This window comes from Crinia signifera, chromosome 5 (genome assembly GCF_055691185.1).
Source record: "Crinia signifera chromosome 5, ASM5569118v1, whole genome shotgun sequence".
Lineage (NCBI taxonomy): Eukaryota > Metazoa > Chordata > Amphibia > Anura > Myobatrachidae > Crinia > Crinia signifera.
Genome location: NC_139221.1, coordinates 126,968,710 through 126,994,403, shown reverse-complemented (window position 1 = coordinate 126,994,403; position 25,694 = coordinate 126,968,710). Strand labels below are relative to the sequence as shown.

Below are 25,694 nucleotides of genomic sequence, written 5' to 3'. Positions count from 1 at the left end.
CAGCACCCCATAATATTTTATTATTTTATTAACTTAACCAACATTAATACCGCTCTTTATCCTTCTATTATTACTCTACAGGAGGGACAGAATATCTGTTCCTGGACTGCCTTCTTAATTTATAATTACTATCACCTGTGTTGAAACATTTTTCTTATTAATTAAGCTGTTCAAAACAGGAGATGGCAATCAACAATGAAGAGGAAAGTCCAGAAACAGAGCAATGTGTCCCTCCTGGAGAGGTTCATGTTCAGGTTTGCTATATTCCGGCCTGTGATGGGACAAGAGAAGCTTAAAAATCTGGGTAAAAAAGGTGTTGCTAGCACAGTGGTTCCCAAACATGGTCCCCAACCATTCATGCTTTCCAGGTCACCAGGGAGGTGCAAAGGAGCAGGGTAGTAGAAAGCAAGGACAGGCCCAGGTACTTTTCAGGGTGTGTGGCCTAATTGCAGAGGGAGTGGTTCACATCTTAGAATAAAATTTAGAAAACAATAGAACATTTAGCGCCCCCCCTGGTCACATTGCAGCTCAGCACACATCAGTTGTGTTCAGTTAAGAAGAAGAAGTGCTGAATCTGCCAGGTAAGGGGGGGGGGGGGGCCTCCATCAGACCTGGGCCTGGTCAATTTGTACCCCATCACCCCCTCTCTAGGCGCAACTGCAAAGTGTACTTCTTACTCATTGACACATTTTAAAAGCAAATTATTTCACTTTGGATTATGTGAGGAAACCTGGAAAACATGCACTGTTGGGGCTCCTTGAGGCAGATTTATTAAGCTTGGTGAAGTGATAATGTGGCTCGTACTTCACCAGCCAATCAGCTCCTAACTGTGAAGTTACAAGCTTGGTTTGAAAAATGACAGGTAGGAGTTGATTGGCCGATGAAAAAGAACAGACTTAATAAATCTGGGCTAGTGCATGGACTTTTTACCAACAATTTTTACTAATTTACAATGCTTTTGCACACTGTAAAAACAAAATGATATGACAAAGTATTCCATAAATTAGAATCAAGCAAAGATATAGCAAGTGCCACTAACAGTGGCAGTGAGTGATGGTACGAATAATTTTATTAACAGACTTGTTTGCCTGCTTTTAGTACAAGGTTGCCTACCCTCCAGGAATGGCCGTGAGGGTCCCGAAAACCGGGTCCCCCTCCCGGCCCCCCGGTTTCTGGGGGACCGCCGCTCCCCCCATTTGTGGCTTCCTTCCCCCTGACCGTGGCGTTTAGATAACCCGATATTTTTTGTCCTCCGGGAGTGTCATAGTTGAGTCATTTAGCCCCGCCCCCTCGAAGGAGATCGGCAAACCAGGTAATTTCCCAGCATGTGGCGGGGCTTAATGATGTCACGCTCAAGCCCCCCCCCCCCCCCGAACTCTTGCTGAAAGTCTCCTCTCCGGGCTTCTCCCAGAGAGGAGATGACAAAAGTCGGCAACCCTGTTTTAGTAGTGTTAAGAATGCTTAAAAAATACTAAATGTGTTAAACTCCAGTGGGAGTCTTAAGCTGGGTACACACCTAACGATTTATCTGTCTAATCTGTCTGCTGGTAACAAAAATCTGGTGATCAATGAAAATATATCTAAATTTGCTCCTAAATGCTGTAAAAAAAAAAAAAAAGACAAACTACTCTTTGGACAAAACTTTTAAATCAAATGGCTATAACCAATTTTTCTGAACACCCAATGTCAGTTTTCGAGCGTTTTGGAAGCAAATCATTGTCATTTTTTCCAATCGATTACCACATTTTTCCACAATAACCATATCGATTGTATGCCTGAAATATTTCCAGGAGAGCCCACTCCTGCAGCGCGGCTCAGCCCGAAAAATTTCCCGGCATACCACCGAAGTGGTTAAAGGTGCTAAAGTAGGGGTGGGCAATAAGCGGCCTTCAGTTGTTGCATGCTGGGATGTGTAGTTCATTAACAGCTGGAGGGCCACTTATGGTACACCCCCATGCTAAAGGCACAACCACACAGGACTCACCTGGCATTACTCCCTTGATGTCACTTTCCGTGTTCACTCTGTTCCTGTGAATGGTTTGAAGAATTTGCTTCTTAGAAGTTTCAAACTGCATTGTGGCCATAAGCCATCTTAGTGACTCTGGAAAGATACTTCAGAAAAACAAGAAAAACTTATTAGACTCTATATAGGTTTGTATATTTTATATATGTATTAATCAGTGGTCCGGTATGCGGCGGTATGGCATACTGGCACGTCTTCCCACTGACCCGGAAGTACGGAGATGCAGAAGGCACGGGAGTGCACACTGCTCTCTGCATATGCGTGCTGTTGGGAAGGGTGCCCAGATCCTGTCACTGCACCTGCTGGTACTCTCCCTGCCCAGCTCTCATCCCTGTGCTGCTGTCCTCTCCCTGCCATTGATCCCCTCCAGACTGATCCCCGCTACTCACTGCCGCCGCTTCCATCGCTGATGCACTCCCTGTCTGTGCCGCTGCCTGCGCTGCTGGTCCTCTCCTTGCCTGTGCCAGGCACTCAGCTTTCTTCTCTGTGCCACTGGTCCTCTCCCTGCCTGTGCCGGGTGCCCGGCTTTCTTCTCTGCGCCGCTGGTCCTCTCCCTGCCTGTGCCAGGCGCCCGGCTTTCTTCTCTGAGCCGCTGATCCTCTCCATGCCTGTGCCGGACGCCCGGCTTTCTTCTCTGTGCCGTTGGTCCTCTCCCTGCCTGCGCCACTTGTCCTCCCAGTGATAGGCAGCCTCCAGCCCTACACTGCCAGCTGCTGTTAAGTATGATTTGAATCTGCAGATGGCGGGCAGACTACAGTGTTGGAGAGGGTGGGAGGCCTTTAAGACACATACAGCAGCACACAGCGCTGGAGACAAATGGAGTTTTGTCACTGCAGCTTTTGGCACAATGGCTCCAGCGGTGTAGCTAAGGTGAGGGCTGCTGGCGGGTGTATTGCAAGCAGTATATTCACCCCCCCTCCTCCTCTCTCGCTGCCTCACCCCCTCTCTTTGCCTAACATCTCTCTGTCTCTTTTTGCCTGCCACCCCTCTTTCTCCCTCTGCCTGACCCCCCTCTAACTGATCTTTCTTCCTGACCCCCTCTCACTTCTCTCTCACTCTTTTCCTGACCGCCCTCTCTCTCCCTCTGACTGACCTTGCTCTCACACCCTTCTCCCTTTGCCTAACCCCCCCCATATCTCTCTGCTTAACCCCCCTCTCTCACCCTCTCTCTACCAGACCCCCCTCTCAACCTTGCACTGCTGGTCCTCTTCCTGTCTGTGCTGGGAGCCCAGCTTTCATCTCTGCACCACTGGACCTCACCCTGCCCTGATCCCCTCCAGTCAATGCATTATGCCACCCCTTGTCCTTTACCTTCCACTGCTGAGTGCCCAGCTGGGGTGCACCAGGGTCTTATCCCTGCAGCCTCTGATCTGAGTAAACAGCCAGTTATAAATTAAATACAGTGAATGGTGCTTCTCCCTGTTCCCTGCTGTCACTTTCCCTGTCCCCCACTGTTACTCTTGCTGTCTGTGCTGTCATTCTCACTGTACCCATGTCTCCACTGTCACTCTCCCTGTCCCTGTGTTCCTGCTGTCACTACCTGTCCCCGTGTCTCCTGCTGTCACTCTCCCTGTATTCATATCTCCCACTGTCAATCTCCTTCCCCCTTCTGTGGTCACTATCCCATTATCCCTGTCTCCTGCTGTCACTCTCCCAATCCCTGCTTTCATTCTCTCTGTATCCATGTCTCCCGCTGTCACTCTCGATGTTCCCTTTGTCACTCTCCCTGCTGTCACTATCCTAGTATTCCTGTCTCCTGCTGACACTCTCCTTGTCCCAGCTGTCACTATCCCAGTATCCGTGTCTCCTGTAGTCACTCTCCCTGTCCCTGCTGTCACTATCCCAGTATCCATGTCTCCTGCTGTCACTCTTCATGTCCCTGATTCACTCTCCCTGTCCCTATGCCCCTGCTATCACTTTCTGTGCCCCTGCGTTCACTCTCCCTATCCCTGCTGTCACTCTCTCTTTCCCTGAGTCCCCACTGCCACTCTCTTGCTCTCTCGGGCGGGGGGGGGAGCAGAATTTAAAAATCTTATTTAAAAGACTGGGCGGCCGTTGATTGACTGAGAAAGCTCACACACAAGCACACTGCAGTTATTCCATGCACATTATTCTATACAGTAATACATAGTATTTGATACACAGTGGGTGAAATTAAATAGCATGAGAGATTCAGAAAGTGAGAGATTTGATAAGAAATCTCCAGGGTTTTTTTTAAACCGGCAATCATTTACACTGCAAGACAAGTTTCATTTTACAGTGTAAATGATTGCTGCTTTAAAAAAAACTGGGTATTTCTTACCAAATCTCTCACTTTCTGAATCTCTCATCCTATTCAATTTCAACCATTATGTTCAAAAAAATAGTACTGTGCTAGATCTTTAAAGTAACCTCGATATATAGAGCTTGAATGCTGCATCTCACAGGAATAAAACAGAGAGCGGTGGCATTTTCATTCGTAGACCTAATCCTTCCCATTCCTATAAACCCTGAGATAAAACAGTAGCACTGGGAAGGCGGAAATTCTATTTCTAACATACTTAATTGCTACAAGGATTCACGGTGCAGATTTATTTGCATAATAAAAGCTCTTTTCAAGTTTCAAACCTCATGATAAACAAGCCACAGACAGATGTTACCCATATTACCACCAACAAAAAAATGTAAATACCTGATAGATATATATATATATATATATATTACCATAAATAATGATGTAGTCACATATATGCAATTAAAAAATCTGCAGAACTCCCTGTTTCCCATGAACATAACTAATACACTTACTACCAGTAGGACAGCATCAGGATGAAGGGGCAGATGATCACAGCCTGGAGGATCTGCCAGTCTCTGCATAGAGCTGCCAAACCTGGCAGAAGGAACTGTCCGGCCATTCCAATGAAACTGGCCACCATGGTGATCATGAATCTGTGGCCAGGAGGGCAGAGTTCTATTCCTGAAACAGAATTACACAGACTTTTCAGTCAATGCACAATACTGTACGTTCCAAAACTCATTTCACACTTAATGGGAAATGTAAATAGTACCTGCAATAGGATTATTGTCATACAGTACATAGCTAAACAGACGTGTTTGTGTTTAAAGAAAGGATATTCTGTCATTGCAAGTGTTTAGCTATACGTTCTGCATATTTAGCTTGCTTTACCACCTATTTGCGCTGTCACTGTTCCAGTCTGGTATGATTCCCCATGGCACAGGGAATTACCACCAAAATACCTGTTCTGGTCTCAGGGTCTAAATAATCGTTATACTCTAGGAATACATTTTTTTTTTTTTTTAATCCATGTACTGAAATTGGAAACCCCTATGGAATATTTGTAATGGCGAAATAGAAGCATAATGTCCAGAGAGTATAAAAAACAGGGATTTTGCCATTTAAAATGTTGTACAGATAATTATGTTGGCATGACGGCCGTCATTACACTCCTCCCTGGCGGCAGCAATGTACGCTATTAGCGTAGTGCTGCTGGGGGAGCTGGGAAACCATGTGATGCTCCCCCAGCGGTGACTACGCTGAATGGCGGCCATTGCTGCACCGCCGCTCAATCACCGCCGCCCGTCCTTCACCCCGGCCGCTGCACAATCCCCGCTGCCCATCACATATTAGCCAGCCGCCCGGCAATGGCTATGCTGACAACGTAGCCAAAGCTACGTTGTCAGTGTAGCGTAGCCGGGCGCCCAGCTAATACATAAGTACCTTATGTTATTTTACAAATGTCATGTATTCATAGTCACACACAGGCTCCATCACAGAAATCAATTCAAGTCACAAAAATCAATTCAAAGCACAGATGGATACATCAATATAAAGAAGCAAATAGTGGCATTTATCGATTTTGGATTGGACATCAGACTTAAAGAACAATCAAAAAAACACAGGATTACAATGGTGTAGGGAGTTTGGTTTAAGAGGGGAGATTGCATAGATGGTTCAGTGGCTTCTAGTAACCACTACTGTACATTCCAGTTCAACTGCACAGTATGTACCGGACCTAAAATGCAAAACACAGGACCAGTGATAAAGGGTATTAAGCTCCTATTAAAATTTAACAGTGAATGATATTCTTAATGTTCCCCAATGGCAAGATAACTATAAGATTCATAGATGTATATAAAGCTTTTTGTTTTTTTACGGAACTCACCATCAGACAACACTCAATCAATATTGCATGTATTATGTATTTTACATTAGTTTCTTTTAAGAGATCTTTTTATATACAAAATCCTATCCTGGCAATAAATTTCATACAGACATACTGCATTTTAATTGTTACAACAATCGTTAGACTTTAATAGTAAAGTATTGAAGGAACACAGCTATGAACAGTTCCGCCAATTGTTATCGCATAGTTTCCCTGATATGGCAATTTTACCTACTGCAAGATTACTACAGAACAAGGGTAGAAATATGAATACAAAGCTATAATCATGCATAGAGCCCTAACTACATATCCCATTCCTGAAAGTACCAGCTAACAAGTCTCACACCTCTATAGCTAGGTATTTACTAGGTGGTAGGTCATCCTATCCGGTGTATTGGACAGACATACTGAGCACATTGTTCAGTGTGTAGCCACTACTGCATGCTCCTGTCGATCATTTGCCAAATAACAGCATGCATTGGAATGCTAACATGAACGATAAGTTTACCATTCAGTGTGTATGGGTCGGCTGATGTATCGTTACATCGGCCATCCTCTCGGCTGGGCACACACTTCTTTAAGTGTGTAACCAGCTTTAATTAAAACAGTGGCAGCAACTAAAGCTGGGTACACACTAACCAACATACTGGACAATACCTCATTCTGTTGCATACTGAAATGATGCATACTGCGTCACCTAGTGTGTAACCACTATTACATGTCCAACGCAGCCATCCAGGGTGTCCTCCTTCCTGGTGTTCTGTACACTAGATGGCCCTCTGCACACAATGGCATGCAGCTATATGTGGACGTACTAAAATACTGGCAGGGCTATATATCATCGCAACTGGCCATAACTCTGACACGCAATCATTAAATCATGTGTACCTATTATAGCGTTACAAGCATCCTCCTAAATCAAAATGTACAATAAACATACAGAAGCTAGCACTAAAGCAGTGGTAGCCAACCCTAGCCCTCGAGAGCAACCAACAGTTCACATTTTCCAGACAACCTAGCTGCTGCACAGCTGCACTCATTAATCACTGACACATTTTAAAAGATACACAGATGGAGCTAATTAGCTCACTTGTGATTCTGTGAGGAGACCTGTTGGTAGCTCTCGAGGACTAGGGTTGGCTACCCCAGCACTAAAGAATGCATTTGGTAACACAATAGAATTTGAGGTATATACTCTATATCAGGCATGTCTAAACTGCTGCTCTCCAGCTGTTGTGAAACTACACATCCCAGCATGCCTTGCTATAGTTTTAGCATTACCTAATTCCAAAACTGTGACAAGGCATGATGGTACTTGGAGATTCACAACAATTGGGGAACCATAGTTTGGACATGCCTGCTCTATATAGTTGAATGCATTATATTGTGGCTTTCCATATTTCTGTATGGTTAATTGGCACTATTTAGCCCCAAAGTTGCCTAAGGGTGAGTGTCAATGTTGGTTATTGAAACACATCCTGTTTTGCATGTGCTTTAGTTTGCCAGCAGTTGAGTATGCTAAGTAAATTAATTTAAGTTATTAAAATATTAATACATGTACCAAACATGAGACTCCATGGGGTAAAATTTACTAAGATGGGAGTTATATTGAAGATGGGATGTTGCTCATAGCAACCAATCAGATTCTGATTCTTATTTATTTAGCATATTGTAGAAGATGATATAATCTGTTATCTGATTGGTTGGTATAGGCAACATCCCATCTTCAATAGAGTAATCTTCGTAAATGTACTGCCTAGTATGTAAGTGTTGTGGTAAATAAAGGATAAAACAGATAGGGGGGGGGGGGGGGGGGGGGGGGGGGGTTGGGGTAGCAAAAATACTGTGCCTCTAACAAACAAGTGTAAGTGTCAGATGAGGCAGCCATTACAGCTATAAACAGAAAGTTATACAACATCTGACCACTAAGGGAGTTGTGGTAGTTTAACATTTAGAAAATGTAAACTTTGATTTTGAAGATGACCCACTAGCCATATGGTCAACACTGAAGTTAGTGCTGACCGTTACATCATAATTACTAGATACAATAAAACCATCAATATGTAGTTTCATAAAAACATAAGGTTTCTTTGAAAGACTGAGGAAATCAGGTTGGGTATGGGAGCCTGGCTCTTGGAATACTGGCGGTCACATGTCAGACTGTGCCAACTTGATGCCTAGAAGTTCGACACCTGTTAAGTACACTTCTAACCAAATCTTAACCCTCCCTGCAGCCACACCCTAACCTCTTGCAGTCTAACCCTCCCCCTAGGGCCTAGTGACTAACCGTAAAACACCATCCCCCCACTGAATGTTAGCATTGGCCACGGACATCCTGTCCATTAGGTTGCCAAATATATTCCACTGTGTGTGCTGAATGTATTAATATTTTCCCTATTATAACAATTGCTTTATGTATCTGTGTGACAACACATGTCTACTAATAAATTAATGTGGAGTTTAAGTGCTTCCAAATAAATATCCTCTTACAGAGTACAATTCAGTACATTTATAATAGATTTGGACAAAAGGAAGAAAAATCTTTCCATAAATAAGTAGTATTGTCCACTTACGTACAGATAAACAAAAGATAAACAGTGTTCGAAGTTCCTGTATTATTCCTGTATTATTATTCTAGACAGCAATCTTTAATACAAATTGCAAAGGCAGCAAACATCTCTATCTGCACTCTACCGTTTTCCCCACTTATGTAATAAATCTTTAGGATGACATTGGAAGTGTACAATAAAATGTCTTACAGCAGTTCTGACTTGCAATTGAGTAGTTTGAATGAGAGCCAAGCTGCACCAAAATCAGAGTGAGCCATTACAGCAGACCGAGGGGGAGATCCTGCCACACAATCTCTGCGATAAAAACGGAAAAACTGCACAAAAGTATATGCTATTTTCAACCCCCATTTAGATGTGGCTGAACTAGGCTGTGTTCTATAAATGTATCTCTTGAGAACCGAGGAGGCCTTTCATGAATCACATCAAACAGATACCACAGGGCAACTGTGGTCGGAAAAGTTCATGCCATACAAGAAAAGAGACAGCAAAGTTTATAGCTTGAAAGACACCTCAGATGTGAGGCAGCTTTATACATTCTAGTGATTTTGTTTATGAGGAAAAAAATGTTGTGCTTTGAAAATTAGAGGCTTGGCCATCCTATATTTAGCCTTGAGGAAAAATGTGCACAAACAGTCTTTAATGAGGGCGGATCATTATTCCTCTTATAAATTGCTACAACTCAATACAAACTATGCTCTTTTTGTAAATGTTACATTACAGCATCATGGAAAGAATACATTTCCAGTGATGCATATAAAGCTAGCAATGTAAACCACGCTGTCTGGAGGGCATGACCAACCTCTGCTTTAGGCCAAACAGAGCTGAGCCTAAGGGTGCCAGCATGAGGCTCACACTGATTATATTGCTAGGAGGTATGTCTTGTAAGATGAAATGATTCTAGCAAAAATATACTGCTTCTCTTCTGCTTATGTTCAGTCACAAGTACTCCCAGCTCAGCTTCTTAACTGGAAATAATGAAACATGTTTGAATACTAATTAAAATAGAATTTGCACTGTGGTGCTGTAAGGTTTATCATTGACGGTCTAATTAAAAGTAATCTCAAAGATGCTGCAGCATCACACAGTACTACAACGCAGCCTCATGTCATTTTCTACTAAGACCATTCCAGGTCATCTACATGTATTTCTGAAACATTTAGGGGGGTTACCGAATTATCAGTGGAAAATTAATGGAAAACCATTTTTCCGTTATTTTTAAGCAAACCTATTAAGATCCCATTTTCTTCTTATGAAAGCATGTTTGGGATTTAGTTGTGCCTTCCTGATTAGTGGCAGCTCTCGCTGGCTTTTCAGGGCTAAATGGAGAAGTCTAGGTGGATGAGAACATGTGTGTGCCCTAGCTCCACCCCCAAATGCTGCAGCATGTCAATCATACCGCAGCTAAGGGGAGGCAAGTGAATGATTGCGCAAGACCCATTTGGCACATACGTAAAACTGGACAAAGACCCTGAACCATCCAATTTAATCATTAACCATCAGGTTTCCATCCAAATATGAATCAGGATCACTAAACACTTATGATTGCTGTACATTTATGTGTGACCATCTCAAATCTGTGTAGAAAAGGTTGTGACCTGAGTGGGTGCAACTATTCCTCTCACAACATTCCATTATGCTACATTGGAAGCTAAGGGGCAACATTAATAAGTGATACTTTTGTTATCACTCGTTACGAATGACAAATGTGCTCTAGCCAATCAGCTCATAACTGGCATGTTAAAAAATGACATTTAGGAGGAGATTGGCGGGAGCACCATTTATCATTCATAGTGAGCCATAAGAATATTTCTTGTTGTTCAATCAACCCCTTTGCAATATAGCAAATTAATGTGCTACAGAAGTTGCAGCCTAGCATTTTTGGTTCGCTGTTTAGGATACTTGCTTTCACTGGGTTCAGACAGGTTAGTGGCCTGCATGCTTTTTCATTAACAGTTTTGGATATACACACTTCTTGGTTGTGGAGCTACATGCCTCTTTTTGTATTTATTTATTATTTATTTACCGTTTCTTCTATAGCGCAGCAGATTCCGTTGCGCTTTACAATTGTAAACCGTGATAAAACAAACTGGGTAACAACAGACAGACTTAGAGGTAGGAGGGCCCTGCTGCAAGCTTACAATCTTTAGGGACATAGGAGGGAAACACAAGGACAGGCTTGTGGTACATAAATAGGATAGGCTTGCCTGAAGAGGTGAGTTTTCAGGGAACGCTTATGGTGTATGGTTGTTACTGATCATGTGATATATTCCCTTCCTCCAACCACAAAGTACAGGGTAGTCCACAAGTGTGGAAAGGAAATATTAATCCAATGTCTATGCATGATATGGGAGTAAGGATAAACGTTTTAGTGTATTTCCCTATTATGGTGGCCATCTTGAAATCAGCCATCTTGGATGCAGCTCTAAATTCTTAATTTTGAAGGTAGTCACGTGAAATCAAGCACATTCGGAATTTCATTAGAAAAACAATGGCGTTCTTCATTTAACAAATATTTATTCATTCTTGTAATTGAGTTTACTTTCGCAGGTTGTGACATTAATGACAATGGCACTAACTCAAACAGGACATACTGAGATTGTCTTGATATTTGGAGAACGAAGAACACATGCTACTGCAAATTATTTCAACCAAGATGGCTGCTATACCATGTCTCAGGCCAATTCAATATATCCTTTAACATTTTTCTCCTATCCTTCCCACTAAATTGCAAGCCCTCATGAGCAGGACCTTCCATGCCTTCTGGCTGACTAACCTACCTTATATGTCACCATCTCTTCAGAGTACTGAGAGTCTACAAATAAATTAGTAAGTACATTTTTTTTTAAATTGTAAATATAGAAAAAGAAATGTTGATTAAAGTTGCTTTAAAAACTTTACAACCAGGATATTTATTGCAAAGGATGGATATAGTGTACAATTTCCCAAAAAAAAAAAAAAAAAAACCCCTCCTTTTTGTTTCCCGATTAAGGCTCCAGTTTTCCTGCGACATTTGTATTTTATATACAAACCTCATGTTTCTCGGTCATCAAAAATACAGAAACCTGTATATATTATATAATTTGTATAATAAATGAATTAAGCTGTTTAAAGGTGGTGATCCATGTTAGAATTTTCCCAATAAGAAATAATATTCTATCTGCCCCCAAAAGTGGCATGCTAAGTCCCGGTACCAGTCTATAAAATGCACTCTGCATATTCTAAGCCACGGTCACCGACCTGAGGAAATAACTTGCACAATGCTATACCCGTGTTTATCTTGGATATGGAGCGGATGCCTGGTGCAGTCAAGGAACAAGGAACTAGCTGTTCTAGGGTCAGGATGACAGAAACACAGCAAGGGTTGTTTAACATGACATACTTACTACATTTCCTCAGATGAGCCTTCAACATTGTTTTGTGAATACTAGACACATTTTGATTAGATATTTTAGACTCTTGCTGAGCTATTTGTTCTTATGGTACTTGTTTCCTAGCACGGCCACAACGATTTAGATCGTTGTGGTCGGAAGATAAAAAATCGGATCGATCGCATCGCATGCGATTTGGTCGCATACGATGCGACCGATCCGACCGACCGATTTTTCACCCGATTTTTTTTTTTTTTTCACCAGATTTTTTTCAATTGCCCCCCCAAATGTTACTAAGTGGGCTAGACCCCACGATAGACGTCAACCCGAAGCGTGGCGAGCGCAGCGAGCCCGCGAGGGGCGGCGGTGCGCGTCCTCCGACCTTTTCATTCCCCTACTATCCACGTCGGCGTGGAGTTGAGAATATATAGTGTGGCGAGCGCAGCGAGCCACCGAGCCCGAAGCGTGGCGAGCGCAGCGAGCCCCGCGAGGGGACGCGTATAACTTCACAGGTATACGCGTCCGCTCGCCACGCTTCGGGCTCGGTGGCTCGCTGCGCTCGCCACACTATATATTCTCAACTCCACGCCGACGTGGATAGTAGGGGAATGAAAAGGTCGGAGGACGCGTACCGCCGCCCCTCGCGGGCTCGCTGCGCTCGCCACGCTTCGGGTTGACGTCTATCGTGGGGTCATGGCGGGCACATAAAAAATGTGAAATGGGTCATATTGGCCCATTTCACCTTTTTTATCATTTTTCCCTATGTGAGATGGACTTAATCAAGTCCATCTAATCTTGTGCCATTATAATGGCACAAGACCGACGCGATCCTCCCGATTTCAATGTTAAAAGATTTTTTAACATTGAAGTCTATGGAAAAATCGGGTGAATCGGTCGGTCGCATCGCGGCCGATTTTAATTGGTCGCGACCGACCGATTGACCCGATTTCTGTCATTCAAAGGGAAAAAATTGTAAAAAATCGGCCACATCGTGAGGATCGGGTCCCTTAATTAAGAGCCACGATCACTCACGATTGTGGCCGTTCTAGGAAACAAGTACCGTTCTTATTTAGGAGTACATCACTTGTTTTTCTGTATCCACATGAACACTATTTATATAGGTATATATCTTCTTGCAATAGCATGAAGCTCCTTGCTGCTAAATGTTGTCACTGAATTGTATGAAATAAAGAAGGAGATAGCGCTAAAGGAACAATGCATTAAATTCTTAATTCAATTTGTTTCCAGCTTAAATTTTAGTTTTTTTGTTTGTTTTTAAGCATATTTATAAAAAGAAAGAAAAAATTGCAAACCACATGTACTTTCTATGAGCACTACACATTTACATATATGTTACTTTTTTTTTGTTTGTTTCCTTCCAATTATTAACAAAGATTGATGTGTAGGTCTTCACAATACTCCACAGCATGTGAGAGTAAGAAACAGAATGTAAGTAAGGAGGGCTAAAGTTGAGGAAAAAAAGGAGAGGAGTTTAGAAAAAAACCACACAAAACCCAAAAGTACCTGGAAGCCCCATTACAGACAACAGAGGCATCGGGGGATGGGCTGGGCAAGACAGTAGATGTTCGCCGCCCACAGAAACTCACCACTGACTGCACTATTCGTCTGTAGTCATAGGGGTCCTGCTATGCAATGCTGGTTGGTTAATGGCTCAAGAAATCCACCAATCACAGTGTTGGATGTACTCTTACACTGACTGGTAGATAGTTCCAGCAATCCACCAATCAGAACGTACAAAACTGTAGGGGTTTTTCGAAAGCAGGGTTGGGAAATGTTGAGACCAGCAAAAGTGAGTATTCAACATTTAAATTTTGTCACCACATATTGAATCTGATTCAGGTCACAACGCTGTTACTGCCCATGTCACAAAGTAACGTTGCTCGGTACTTTGTGAAGTACAGGTCCTCTAGCCTGAAGCCGCCAAGTCTGCAACCATTTGATGGTAGCGATGGCCTCAGTTTACCAAAATGTAGTCAGGTCACCTCTGTTTTGGGGGAGGACCCATTTTAGGATCTCCAATGGAAGATGGAACTCTGCTGGCCTCTTGGTAGGAGCTGTGTCAGACGGCTTGCACAACCCATGGGTCACAGCACTAGATCACAAATGCATGCAGGAGGTCTCATGCTGAATTACCATATCTGTGCATAACTGCTGGGTCCAAATAAGCAGCTGTGATGCTTAGTCCCACCACATCTAAACCTGGACCATTGATCTGAGTTCTGCAATCTTACAAGGGGTGGGAAAAAGGCACATATAAAGAAGTGGGGATATTGAAAATTTGGGGCATGTTTTTCAGTGATGGATTGCTAATTACAATTATGATTTTTAGGAGTGGGAGGAGGGCAGATTCATGGCAGAGCGCTAGATAGTTTGATTTCCTTTCCTAGAAATCCTGCATTTGCCCATCCATTCTACACTGAAGTGCTTAAAGTCTGGGAGAGATGCCTAGTATTGTGTAGGACCCAGTCTAACCCAGCAATGTGCTTGATGATGGAAGACCTCTGGAGAGATGTTCACCCATGCTATCTGGACTAATTCCCATAGCTCTTAGACATTTGAAGGTGAACTCATAAATGTTTATTTGGGTTCATATAAGGCAAACATGTCAGCCACACTATTCATTGGAACACTCGAGAATACTAATCACACCAAAAGGTCTAATGCGCCGTTCAGGTCACCTTGAAATGAATGGGCCTTGTCATGAGAAGCCTAAACTGTGTTCTATTACTCACAACATGTCAGATTACAACTGATGTAGATCTGGACATTTCAAAGATGCAAAAGTATGGTGTCACCCTCTACTATTACTTCAACATACTGCTCGTGACTTTTGGCACTTCAGTGTCATTTCTATGTTTGTGCATTTCAGCCACACCCATTGCTAATCGGTACATAAAATAGAGCATTGTGCAATGTATTCCTCTCAGTCAAACATCAGCAGTAGCAAAAGTGGTACTGAAAAGTTCAGCAACTCTCAACATAGCATTATAGACAGATGATCCTACCTGTCCAACAAGACCTTTCATCAAATCTCGGCCCTGGTCAGTTTTAAGTGTTACTGTTGTGAGGTGGACATATTTAGGAATAACAATTGTTCATCTGTGAAGCAGTCGGACACACAAACTCACAGAATGGGACTACCAAATTCTGATGTTTGTGGCATGTAGTATACAAATATCATCTTTCCTCGCTATAAACTCTGAGAGCAATGTCAGCAGGAAGCAGGAGAACTGTTTGTAGGGAGCTTCATGGATGGAGTGTCCATAGCTAAAAAGCTGTAGACACATCAGAAGTACACCTAGACTGTACTATAGAACAGTGGAACTGCATTTTCTGGAGTGACAAATCATGAATTATGATCTGGCAAGTCTGAAAATAGATTTACAAGGTTTGTTTATGCAAGAAATTGGAGTGGTCTGGATAGGGCTCTGACATTAAATCCAACGAACGCCTTTATGATGAGAATCCCTGCAGCCATGCTCCAAACTACAATGAACTATTCCCAGAAGAGTGGAGGCTGTTATAGCAGCAAAGGTGGTCCTACTCCATATTAACGCCCACTGCTATTGAATGTTTAACAAGCAGATAAGTGGGATGTTCTAATGGTCACATACCCATGGCCATGGAGTGCGTGTTAGATTATATACATGATGAAAATGTTCTTAAATATTGAAACATCTTCAAGGGATTGTATTTCTTGTATTCATTTAAATCTAAAGTGATGCAATAACCCAATTTTCTTAAGTGTGGATATGAGTCTTTCCTCTGTCAATAGTATAGGAGTCTTTCCATTCAACCTATTTGCCTGCCTCCCTCTTTACCTCCCCCCCCCCCTCCTCTCGTCCTATTCGCTCTCTCCTTTGACTCTCACTTTGCATCACCCCCTCAGTTTGGACAATCCATTTCATTGCTATTGATGATTGAGGACCGATGTCCTTACCTACATCAGCACTGTGGCAATGAAAAACAGAGAAATGAAGGCAGCATTTGAAGTTGGATATGTGTACCAAATTTGGAGGTCTATTTACGAAGCCTTATATGGAGCCTTATATGGAGATGAAGTGAACAGCGAAAAAGTACCAACCAGTCAGCTCCCAACTGGAGCTGACTGGCCTGTACTTCCTCTGTCCACTTATCTCCATCAAAGTCTTCATAAATAGATCCCTTGGTCCAGATTCATCAAGCCATGTACGAGCCGATATAGAATAAAGAGACACCATTCTACTTTTACCGCAAAGAAAGGTAGTTAGTGCAACTTTTTCTCTCTATGTTTTCAGGCAATAAAATGTACCTGCTAACATGTGAAAAACACAGGGCCTGTGAAGACTAAAACAGAATCCCGGGTAGTGACTGCTATGAGGGTTAACTGAATTACTTTGCCACGCAAAATACAGCAGCTCGCTAAAAATACCTCTGTGATGACAAAAATGCTGTCCAATGTAGGATCAACCTGCAAATTAAAGGATCATAACGGCAGACCCTACAGCTATTGTATTACCTGCACATTTGTTTACAGACTAACCCAAAAAATCCGTATACAGAATAGTTTTAATTATATGTAGTGACTTTAAAAAATGTTAAAAAGGTGCCAGCTATTTTTAAATAATCTTATAATAGACAATGATCATAAACTAATAAAACATACATTTTAACACGCTAGGTGTAAAATACCATGATGAAAAAAACAATTCCTAAATCTATTCTAAATGCATTGCCAACCTTCTTTGCACAATAACTCAGTAAAACAATTTTCTTCCCAGGAAAGAGCATTTTGTAGAATAGCACAGCAACAGCATGCTCCTGTTCCTTATTTGTAAAAAATCAGTCAAGAAAAATGCTTTTTTCAGCTTATCTATTGCTCTCAAGGCTCTAATAAGCCCTAAAATGGCACAGCTAGCGTACATGGTAATTGCACCCATTTTGTAGTGGCAGAAATGCCATTATTACAGCACTTTAAAAAAGGTCAGCATTTTCTTTTCATTTTTGTTTCACACATTGGTAATGGTTTCCTAAGGTGGCCCCTTCCCCCTAACCAGCAACTTTTTTTCCGAGAGAGAGAGGGAGGGACCAATCACAAGCGATTATGGCTTTTGACTGGTCCGCCTGCTCATCCTCTTCTGCAGCCATTCAATTCTGATTAACAATTATTCCAAGGTGGCATAGCAGCTTTAGGTGAAGCTATCCTTCAATAATTTTCCATTACAATTTAATTTTGTAAATCACATATAAAGGAATGACACACCCTCTACTTATAATAATGTATTTGATCTATATGAAGGACAGACTCATATGCTCTACTTGGTGACCTCTAGAATGCTTATCTTATCTACAGAAGTTTTTCTCAAGTGCTGCCACTATAACACAGTAATACGTTTACCAACTGTGTTTTGATAATAAGTAGCGATGTAAGCTGCCTCTTCTATATAAAACCTAACAGCCATTTAGGTATGAGCAATTATTGGCTGTTGCATAAGAGGTAAGGAATGGAAGTCTGTATCATTGCATCTGTAGCGGTGGAAGCACAATGAGGGGTTGGATATGATCTGGCAACCGTCATGATGTTAGCATGTATCATGTAGTCAATTATGAAATGATGACCGTTACAATGAAGACATATCATCCCTGGTGGCTCATTCGTATCTTACTTTCTTCCGAGAGTCTATAGAAGCCTCAGCAATGTCTTTAAGCAGTCATTTGTCTGTCACTTTTAGGTCAGCCCTACTATGTATGTTTCCGCTGTCCATAACCCTAATCCCTACCCCTAACTGTAACTCGTGTCTAACACTAACTTCTCCGACACTGCAGCCTAAGCCCAACCTCCCCCCTGCAGCCAAATCCTAAATGTATATATTCTGAGAATGTCAACACATTGCATGTCCACCATTTGACTGCATCCCTAAATGAGTATGAATGGTTATTATGGGTCTGCACCAGTGGCGGCTCCTACCCTTGCGGAGGAGGGAGGCTGCCGCAATGCGGGCCCCCCTCCGCTGCCATGCTCCCCACCGCCGGTCCCCTGCATGGGGCCAGCGCATGCACAGTAACTTCATACACTGCGCATGCGCTGGTCCAAGCCTCCATGGGCTGCCTTTGCAGCAGCCCCCGGAGGCTTAATCAGGTTGCCAACTCCGGCGCATGAGCAGTGTTGTCTGTTATACTGCGCATGCTCAGAACCCGTTTTGGGGACTGCACCGCATTTGCGCACAGAGAAGCATCCCGGAGGGAGGGGACACCTCCCAACGGGACTGCAGCCCATAGGTTAAAACCACCTGTTACTGTAGTTACTGCACTGTTACTGTAGTTACTGGAGAGTGTGGTATTTTAGGTGGACACTGGAAAAAATGTCGACATGCATAACGTTGACACTAGAAAAAGGTAGAAATGGAACATGAATAGGTTGCATGTGAGTTTCACAAAAAAAGTGCAACCTTTTCATGTTCAGTTTCTACCTTTTTCTAGTGTCAACGTTATGCATGTTAGACACTAGAGTTACATTATGACAGTTTAAAAAAAAAGTCCCCAAAAACTCACGTCAACCTCTTCAGGTTGACTGTAGCCATGTCGACATTTTGCTTGTGTCAACCTTTTGGCCATGTAGACCATATGGTGCTGACCTAGATAATGTAGATCAACCATCCAGATAATCTTACTGGAACCCTGCATGGTTAGTGGTTATATGGAAGCATACAGAGGTAACATGGATGCTGAATTTCATACTGGCTGCTAGTATATAACAGTTTATTGTGGGCTGCAGGTTTAAAAAAAAAAGTACTATACTAATGTGGGAAGTCTGCTGTAAATAGAGGCCATTCTTTATGCAGTGAATTTTAAAAAGAATTTTTAATCCGTGACTCGCAACACTTGGAACATTTTAACCTAGCATATGTCCTACGCCTTGGGGAACACCGGCCATGCGATCCATGATGTGTCAAATATCAAACAGAACATGCATTTTATCACAACCATCATCTGTCTCTCTGAAATGCTTTATTACTAATACAAACACCACTATTTAAAATGAAAGAAAAAAAAGAACACTGAGTTGGAAAATCAGCCACAATGATTCCTAAACTTAATTAACATCCTGGGATCAATTAAAAAGTTAGAATGTAAGTTGTAGAATAATTGGCACTGTATAATGAAAAATAAGTTTGCTCCAAAGGGGACTCCTCATTTGGAAAGTCTGTACTTTCCATACTGCAATTTCTTACTTGATGAGTCAGGCTACTGTTTGAATTGTACATAGTATAATGCTCTCTACCACTGTTTGGGAATACAGAAAAAGCTTGATCTTGAAATAAATGGGCCAATGCATTAAGATGGACATAGCAGAAAATTAATGCAATTCAATTATTACATGATAGCCATGATACCACAGTATACACAATATATATTAAATCAAGAAATTATGATAATTTTTATTGCAGAAAATGATTGCAATTACTTTATTTTTATTTTTTGGACTTGTGTAATATTATAATTTTCCAAATACAGCCATATTTATAAATTATTCTTTTAACACCAGATTTCGCAAAATGAAATCATACATTGTGGAAATGTAATACAAGTCACCAGAAAGGGAAAAGGTCTACTAGTACACATATCTCGCCCTATGCAAAAATGTATGAAGCATATTCTGAACTCTGTTAAATGTCATATAGCTTCACAATGAAAATCATCTGCCCAAGACAGACAGCTACTGAGTCACCAATACATAGGGGGGTAAAAATAGGACAAAGCTTCCCTATGCGCATGAATTCCATCAATCATGCATATTGCAGTAAATATAAAGAACTTGCGTCTCTATACCTGCAGACCAGTTGGGGGTATATGAAAATAATATTGGTAATGGCGGAAGAAGTCTACCGTTGCCATGGAGATGAACCGCTATGTGTCATTTCCTGTTCCATCTGTAGCATCAGCATCTTCTTGTGCTCTTGCCTGTCCAGCAATCCACTGGGAGCTCCTGTGCTGCTCTCAGACATCTGCCCCGTGCTGACACGGGTGGGGAAAGCAGCAGCATTAACCCTACAGGCATTAGCCGGAACCCTGGAGACAGGACACAGCCAGCGGCCAAACACAGAAGGACCCGATTTCTGACCACACACTACCCCTCCGCTACTCCTAATATAAGGATATGCATAAAGCTCAATTCCAGTCTACTCCTAAGTACTGTGAATATTTCAAATTGAGAGAAGAGGGTACACATAAATGAAAAGCCTAATTAAGGGGTACAGGAGAGAAAAAGGTTGGGAACCGCTGCTCTATAGCCCAACCTGTATACTTTTCTTGCTAATATCCTAACTCAACTCACTCCCATACTTAAAGCTTTGCTCATATTCCTCCAAATCCAACTCACCTATTTAACCAAAACCAACTGCTCCACTGTAGCAACACTCACACCTCCACCAGCATTAGGCCTTACACCTCCCTCACATGGTCCCGAACTCCACCACCATTATCCCAGACCACCTTTTCCACACATCCAGGAACAACACTGAGGCAGCTGGGTAACTTTTCATAAAGTAACTGCAGCACTGCACAGCAGACATTCAAGTCTGGTTGCTTAGCAGGCAACGGAGGATACAGCACAGTACGTGCATGATGTAGGAGGCATCAGTCTAGGTCTACCAGACCCTGGGCACTCCCCTGTACCACCTTGCTGTTAATCTGTCTCTGCTTCTAGGACATGCCCCTTGCCCTCCACTACAACACTAAGTTGATCTTGCTGTCCTAATATCTAAACACATGTGCCAATTGGGACTTGGTTGTCCTAATCTCCCACCAAGCCGATAACCATTTGCATAACTATATTCATATATAACATGTTAACAGTTTTTTTTTTTTATTAAATAAAAGATAATAGAAGACTTGGTGTGTTGGAATTATTCACATGGAAAGACCAGACAACAGTAATCCTCTGAACACAAAATGATTCATGTGACCAAGCAGAATCACCCTTCTATCAGTTACATACAGTCACGGATTTAGGGGGGAAGGAGGGGGGGGGGGGCGGATGGGGCGATCGCCCCCCCTAGGGTATGAAAAACACTTCTGCCGTCAGCCAAGACACCATGCAGTTTGGGCTGTGTAGTGATGTCACTGGCAGGGCGGACAGAGTTCTGGGGCTAAGAGGAGGATTGCTGCCACTGCTAGCGGCTGCAGAAGGGGAGGAGTAGCTGCCTGCTGGTCTCTCCCCTCAATCTCCCTGCTGCCACCCCCCTCCCCCGCTTAGAGCCTGCTTAGTGGTCATGATGGACAGATCATACATCGATATGGGAGCAGCAGAACGGCAGAAGACAGAGAGCTCCGCTGCTGCCTGCTCTCTTCCGGCTTAGCGGGGCAGGTGGGGAGATGCTGCCCACACCTGGGTGGAGACCCCAGTATGAGGAGGGTGACCATGTTCGTGAGGGGGAGTTCCTGGCACAAGGTGAGCGGCAGTCACAGTGACCACAATGGAGCAAGAGAACAGAGGGGCATCCACAACTAATAACTGTTACTCAATGTGGTGAAAATGGGAGGAGCCAAAAAGTGAGAGGGGTTATGAGTAGAGGGTATTTTCAAACTGCCCCCCCCCCCCCCCAGATGTACTTTCTAGATCCGCCCCTAGTTACATAGCACATGCCGGGTTATACAGAGAACATATTTCGGGCAACAGTGAAACCTGCAAAGTAATTTACCTATTAGCAGCACACAAAATTATTTACACCAAGAAAGCCATATAACACATGTATCGTACATCTTCCAGTATATAGTACTCAGCAACAGGGGAGTAACTAGAACTTTGTGTGCTCCATAGCAAAATATTTAAAGGGTCCCCCCACCATGGTCACTACAATGCTCCTTAGGAGGGCAGAAGAAAGACTTATGAGATAAAAAGTGTCAGGGAAAAGAGATATAGTGAGAGAGGGGTGGTGAGGGAAAGAGGGTTTCATGGAAAAAGAGGGAAAGAGAGAGGAGCAAGAGAGAGGAGCAAGAGAGAGGGTGTCAGCGAAAGAAAAAGTGGGGGAGGAGCAAGACACAGAAAGATAGGGACAAGCAGGGCCGGATTTGTGACTAGGCCCGTGAGGCACCGGCCTCAGAGCGGCACCATTTAAGGGCGGCAGGCAGGCTGTCATTCTGTTAAATAGCAGCATGGCACAGCGGGTGGGCACCGGCAATTGAGGAGCGCCGCCGCAGACATGAATTATCATATGTTGGCGGCAGCGCCGCTCGTCACCCGCCACTGCCCACCCACTCTGCCATGCACATTACATCACCGCTTAGTGGCTGGGTCCGACGGTCCCCCTGTGTATCCGGAAATGGCTCAGGCTCACTGCTGGCGGCGCCCGCCCATTGGCTACTCTACACACACACAGTCTATTGGCTGCGTATCCAGCAGCTGAGCGGCGCGCAGATCCTCCCTGCACTTAGTCAGTCACAGTGTGAGAGAGACTGACGGAGACACTGCTAATCACTGTACTAATAAGTGCCTCCCTCCGGGTCATCTGTACAGTGAGCAGCCCAGAGTGCTTAAAAAAATATTAAGGTGGGCTAGAGTTAAATTTTAATGAAATATATAAATAACAATGTATATACATTACATTAAAATAGGGGGGGGGGGGGGGGACACAAAAATGTTGTGCCTAGGGGTGGCCTGACCCCTAAATTCGCCCCTGGGGACAAGAGCAGGAGTCAGAGAGAAAGAGGGGAGCAAGAGAGTGTCAGAGAGAGAAAAGAGAAACAAATACGAGAGAGGATGACAGGGAGAGAGGTGGAAAGACAAGAAAGAGAGGGTGTCAGGGAAAGAGAGAAGATGAGTGAGAGGGTGTCAGCGAGATAGATGGAGAGACAGTTTTAGGGTGATAGGGAGAGATGGGGTGTCAGGGAAAGAGAAAGAACAACAGAGACAGATTGTCCGTGATATAAGTGGAGAGACAGAGAGAGGATGTCAGGCAGAGGAAGGGGAGAGAGAGTTGTCAGGGTGTCAGACATGAAGTGAGTGAGGGTGTCGGGGTGAGACAGGGAATGAGAGAAAAAGCATGGTACAGAGATAGTGGGAGCAGAAAGCGAGAGGCTGTTAGAGAGAGGGGAGAAAAGAGGAAATAAATGGGGTGGGTGTGGGATGGAGAGAGGGTAGGTAGCAAAAGAGGGTCTGAGTGAGGGAGGAGTAGGGTTTGGAAAGGATTAATCAACCCACCCCACCCAGTACAGATATCAAATATCAATGTGTATCAATGTGTACCTCTGGCAGTGGAAGGTCTCATTTTCACTATCTTCAGCAGTGGCCAATTCCTCAGTGTCTGGCCTTCTGGTTCTGGTTCCTACAGTACTGACAGGCTGGGTTTTCTGCTTGCACCAGCTGCCTCCGCTAACTGCGCTGTGTCCCTGCTCTCACCGACACTGACAGCGCCAGTTCCCTGCTATCACCAGCTGCCTTCACCGACTGCACAGGCTCCTACGGCCTCCACTGCTGCTCCTACGGCCTCCCTTGCTCAAAGCGCTGGGTCTATGCTATTACAGTCGCATATGCTGACAGCACCGGGTCCCTGCTCCCACCACTGTTGAAGGAAGCACTATTTAAAAAAAAATCAAAAGGGTGCAGGGGATTGCCTCCTGGGCCTTGGGAGCCCCGAGCTCATGGGCTCCATAGCAGTTGCATCCCCTGCACCCTCTATAGCTATGCCACTGCTCAGCAATTATTCAAAATGCATCATCACTTTGGAATACTGCGTATTAGGTCTCCCACGGCTGCCTAAGGAACAGTGGCTGTGACCTGTATGTGGCCAAGTACATTCTTTCTGCCTTTTGGTAAATCATTTTAATCTTTGGCAGTATGTTAATAGCAGACCCGGTATATACAGATGGAGCATCTTTCATCTTTGGCCGGTGCTCGCCAGACCCCTTGCGCCGGCAAGAGAGACTGGGACGCATGCGCGTCCCAGTCTCTCGACGGTGGCGATGCAGGTGCCTGCCCGTCTCCACTTCAGGGAGACAGGCAGGGTTAGGGGGGGGAAGGCGGGGCGGCGAGGACCCGGGACAAGGTCAGTTGCCACGGGGCGCACGAGCACCTCGTGCGCGTGCGTGCCGCTGGCGGGGCTGGCGATAGAAACGCCAGCGCTGCAAAGTTAAGGCCGGCTCCATCGGTATTATTGAATCCCAGAAGAACAGGTGGTCATAAACACAGACTGCAATAGGTTCAGTATCTGCTGTAGTTTAAAGCAAAGCCTATACTAGTGTTAATTCTAGCACCCTGCAACTTTCAAAACCCATGCAGTTCCTCTTCCCTGCCTGGGGTGTCGCTCTTTGCTGTGAGGCTTCTAGCACAGTGTGGTCTGTATTTTAACACTTATATGCAGACCAAACCTGTACTAGACACAGTCCTGAACATTTTTGAGTCACGGTCCCCTAAAGTTTCTGTGTTTTTTTTTGCACTTGTCATTACTGGCCGCAAACTGCATGGGAGAATATTACACTTTCAAAGCACAAAGTAAAGGCAGTATAAACTTGGTCAATGGGTAACTGCAGGGTGTGGGGGGGGGGGGGGGGATATATATATTATATACACATACATACATACATACCACATGAATAGCCTGTGTTTGCCCCTCTGCACCTTACTCTGTAGGAGACCTCACAGGCTCAGTGCTGCCTCTGATTAAAAACTCTCCCATGACTAGGCTGCTGCTGCTGTCCTCCATGGGCCTGAGAAGCATGTTATGAGCTCCACCAATCAGAGCTCAGCACAAACCTCTCAGCCACTGCCCTTTTGTGCAAAGTGTCATGGGACTCAGTCAACTCCCAGTAATGCACTGCACACTTGTGCAGTCAGTTTGCCTTGGCACCCGATGCTCAGCATCATTAATCATTGTCACATTGGCAGATAGGTGAAGCTGCAGCACTACCCCACTCCCATGAACAAAACCTTTAGCTAAAAAATATATATATTAAATACATGCCAACCACAGGGGGCCCGCTTTGCCCCCCCCCCCCCCCCCCTTTAATCCGACCCTGGATGAGGGACACAATTTTTCGGTTTGTTGGCCTATGTTATGAATCGAAGCCACAAGCACAAATTTTGCCTATTACATTGGTCATAAATAATTTTAATTGCTCCTGGACCAAAAACCAGGGCACATACAGGGGTGTATGTGCCCCAAGGTACCCCGGGGTTCTGTGGCACACAGTTTGCGAACCACTGGCCTAGAGAGTGAAGAAAAGTCTGTCAGGTGTAAAAATAAGCTGCATCCGAATGTGTATGACTGTACAGATGAAACCATTATTTGGAGTCAGAAGGCAGAAATGAAGTCCATTAATTTTTTTTTGTCGCTAGGCAACATCAATTGCTACAGGTGTGTGGTTTAAATTGGTATACTATATGCAGAACTTTCCGTTTCCAAGTACAATACTACTCATTTCCATATGACAATGGTCTACACCCCAGCATACTGGCATGGGAAAAATGGCTAGTCTGAATACACCATTCACATTCCCCAGTGAAATCCAGCCAGGAATCAAACTAGGAGGACAAAAGGCGAGCAGGCTGTTCATCTACATCCTTTCATTAGGC

At 43.8% G+C, this 25,694-nt stretch overlaps 1 protein-coding gene across 1 annotated transcript in view; it reads right to left on the bottom strand.

Annotated features, from left to right (window-relative positions):
* Positions 1-25,694, bottom strand: part of SLC22A23 (solute carrier family 22 member 23) — a 167,121-nt gene that overhangs the window by 21,679 nt on the left and 119,748 nt on the right. The window contains exons 4-5 of the mRNA XM_083188011.1: positions 4,811-4,979; positions 1,985-2,112 (exon numbers count right to left, since the gene is read on the bottom strand). Coding sequence (XP_083044137.1) covers positions 1,985-2,112; positions 4,811-4,979 — 297 coding nt within the window. The remainder of the gene's footprint in view (positions 1-1,984; positions 2,113-4,810; positions 4,980-25,694) is intronic.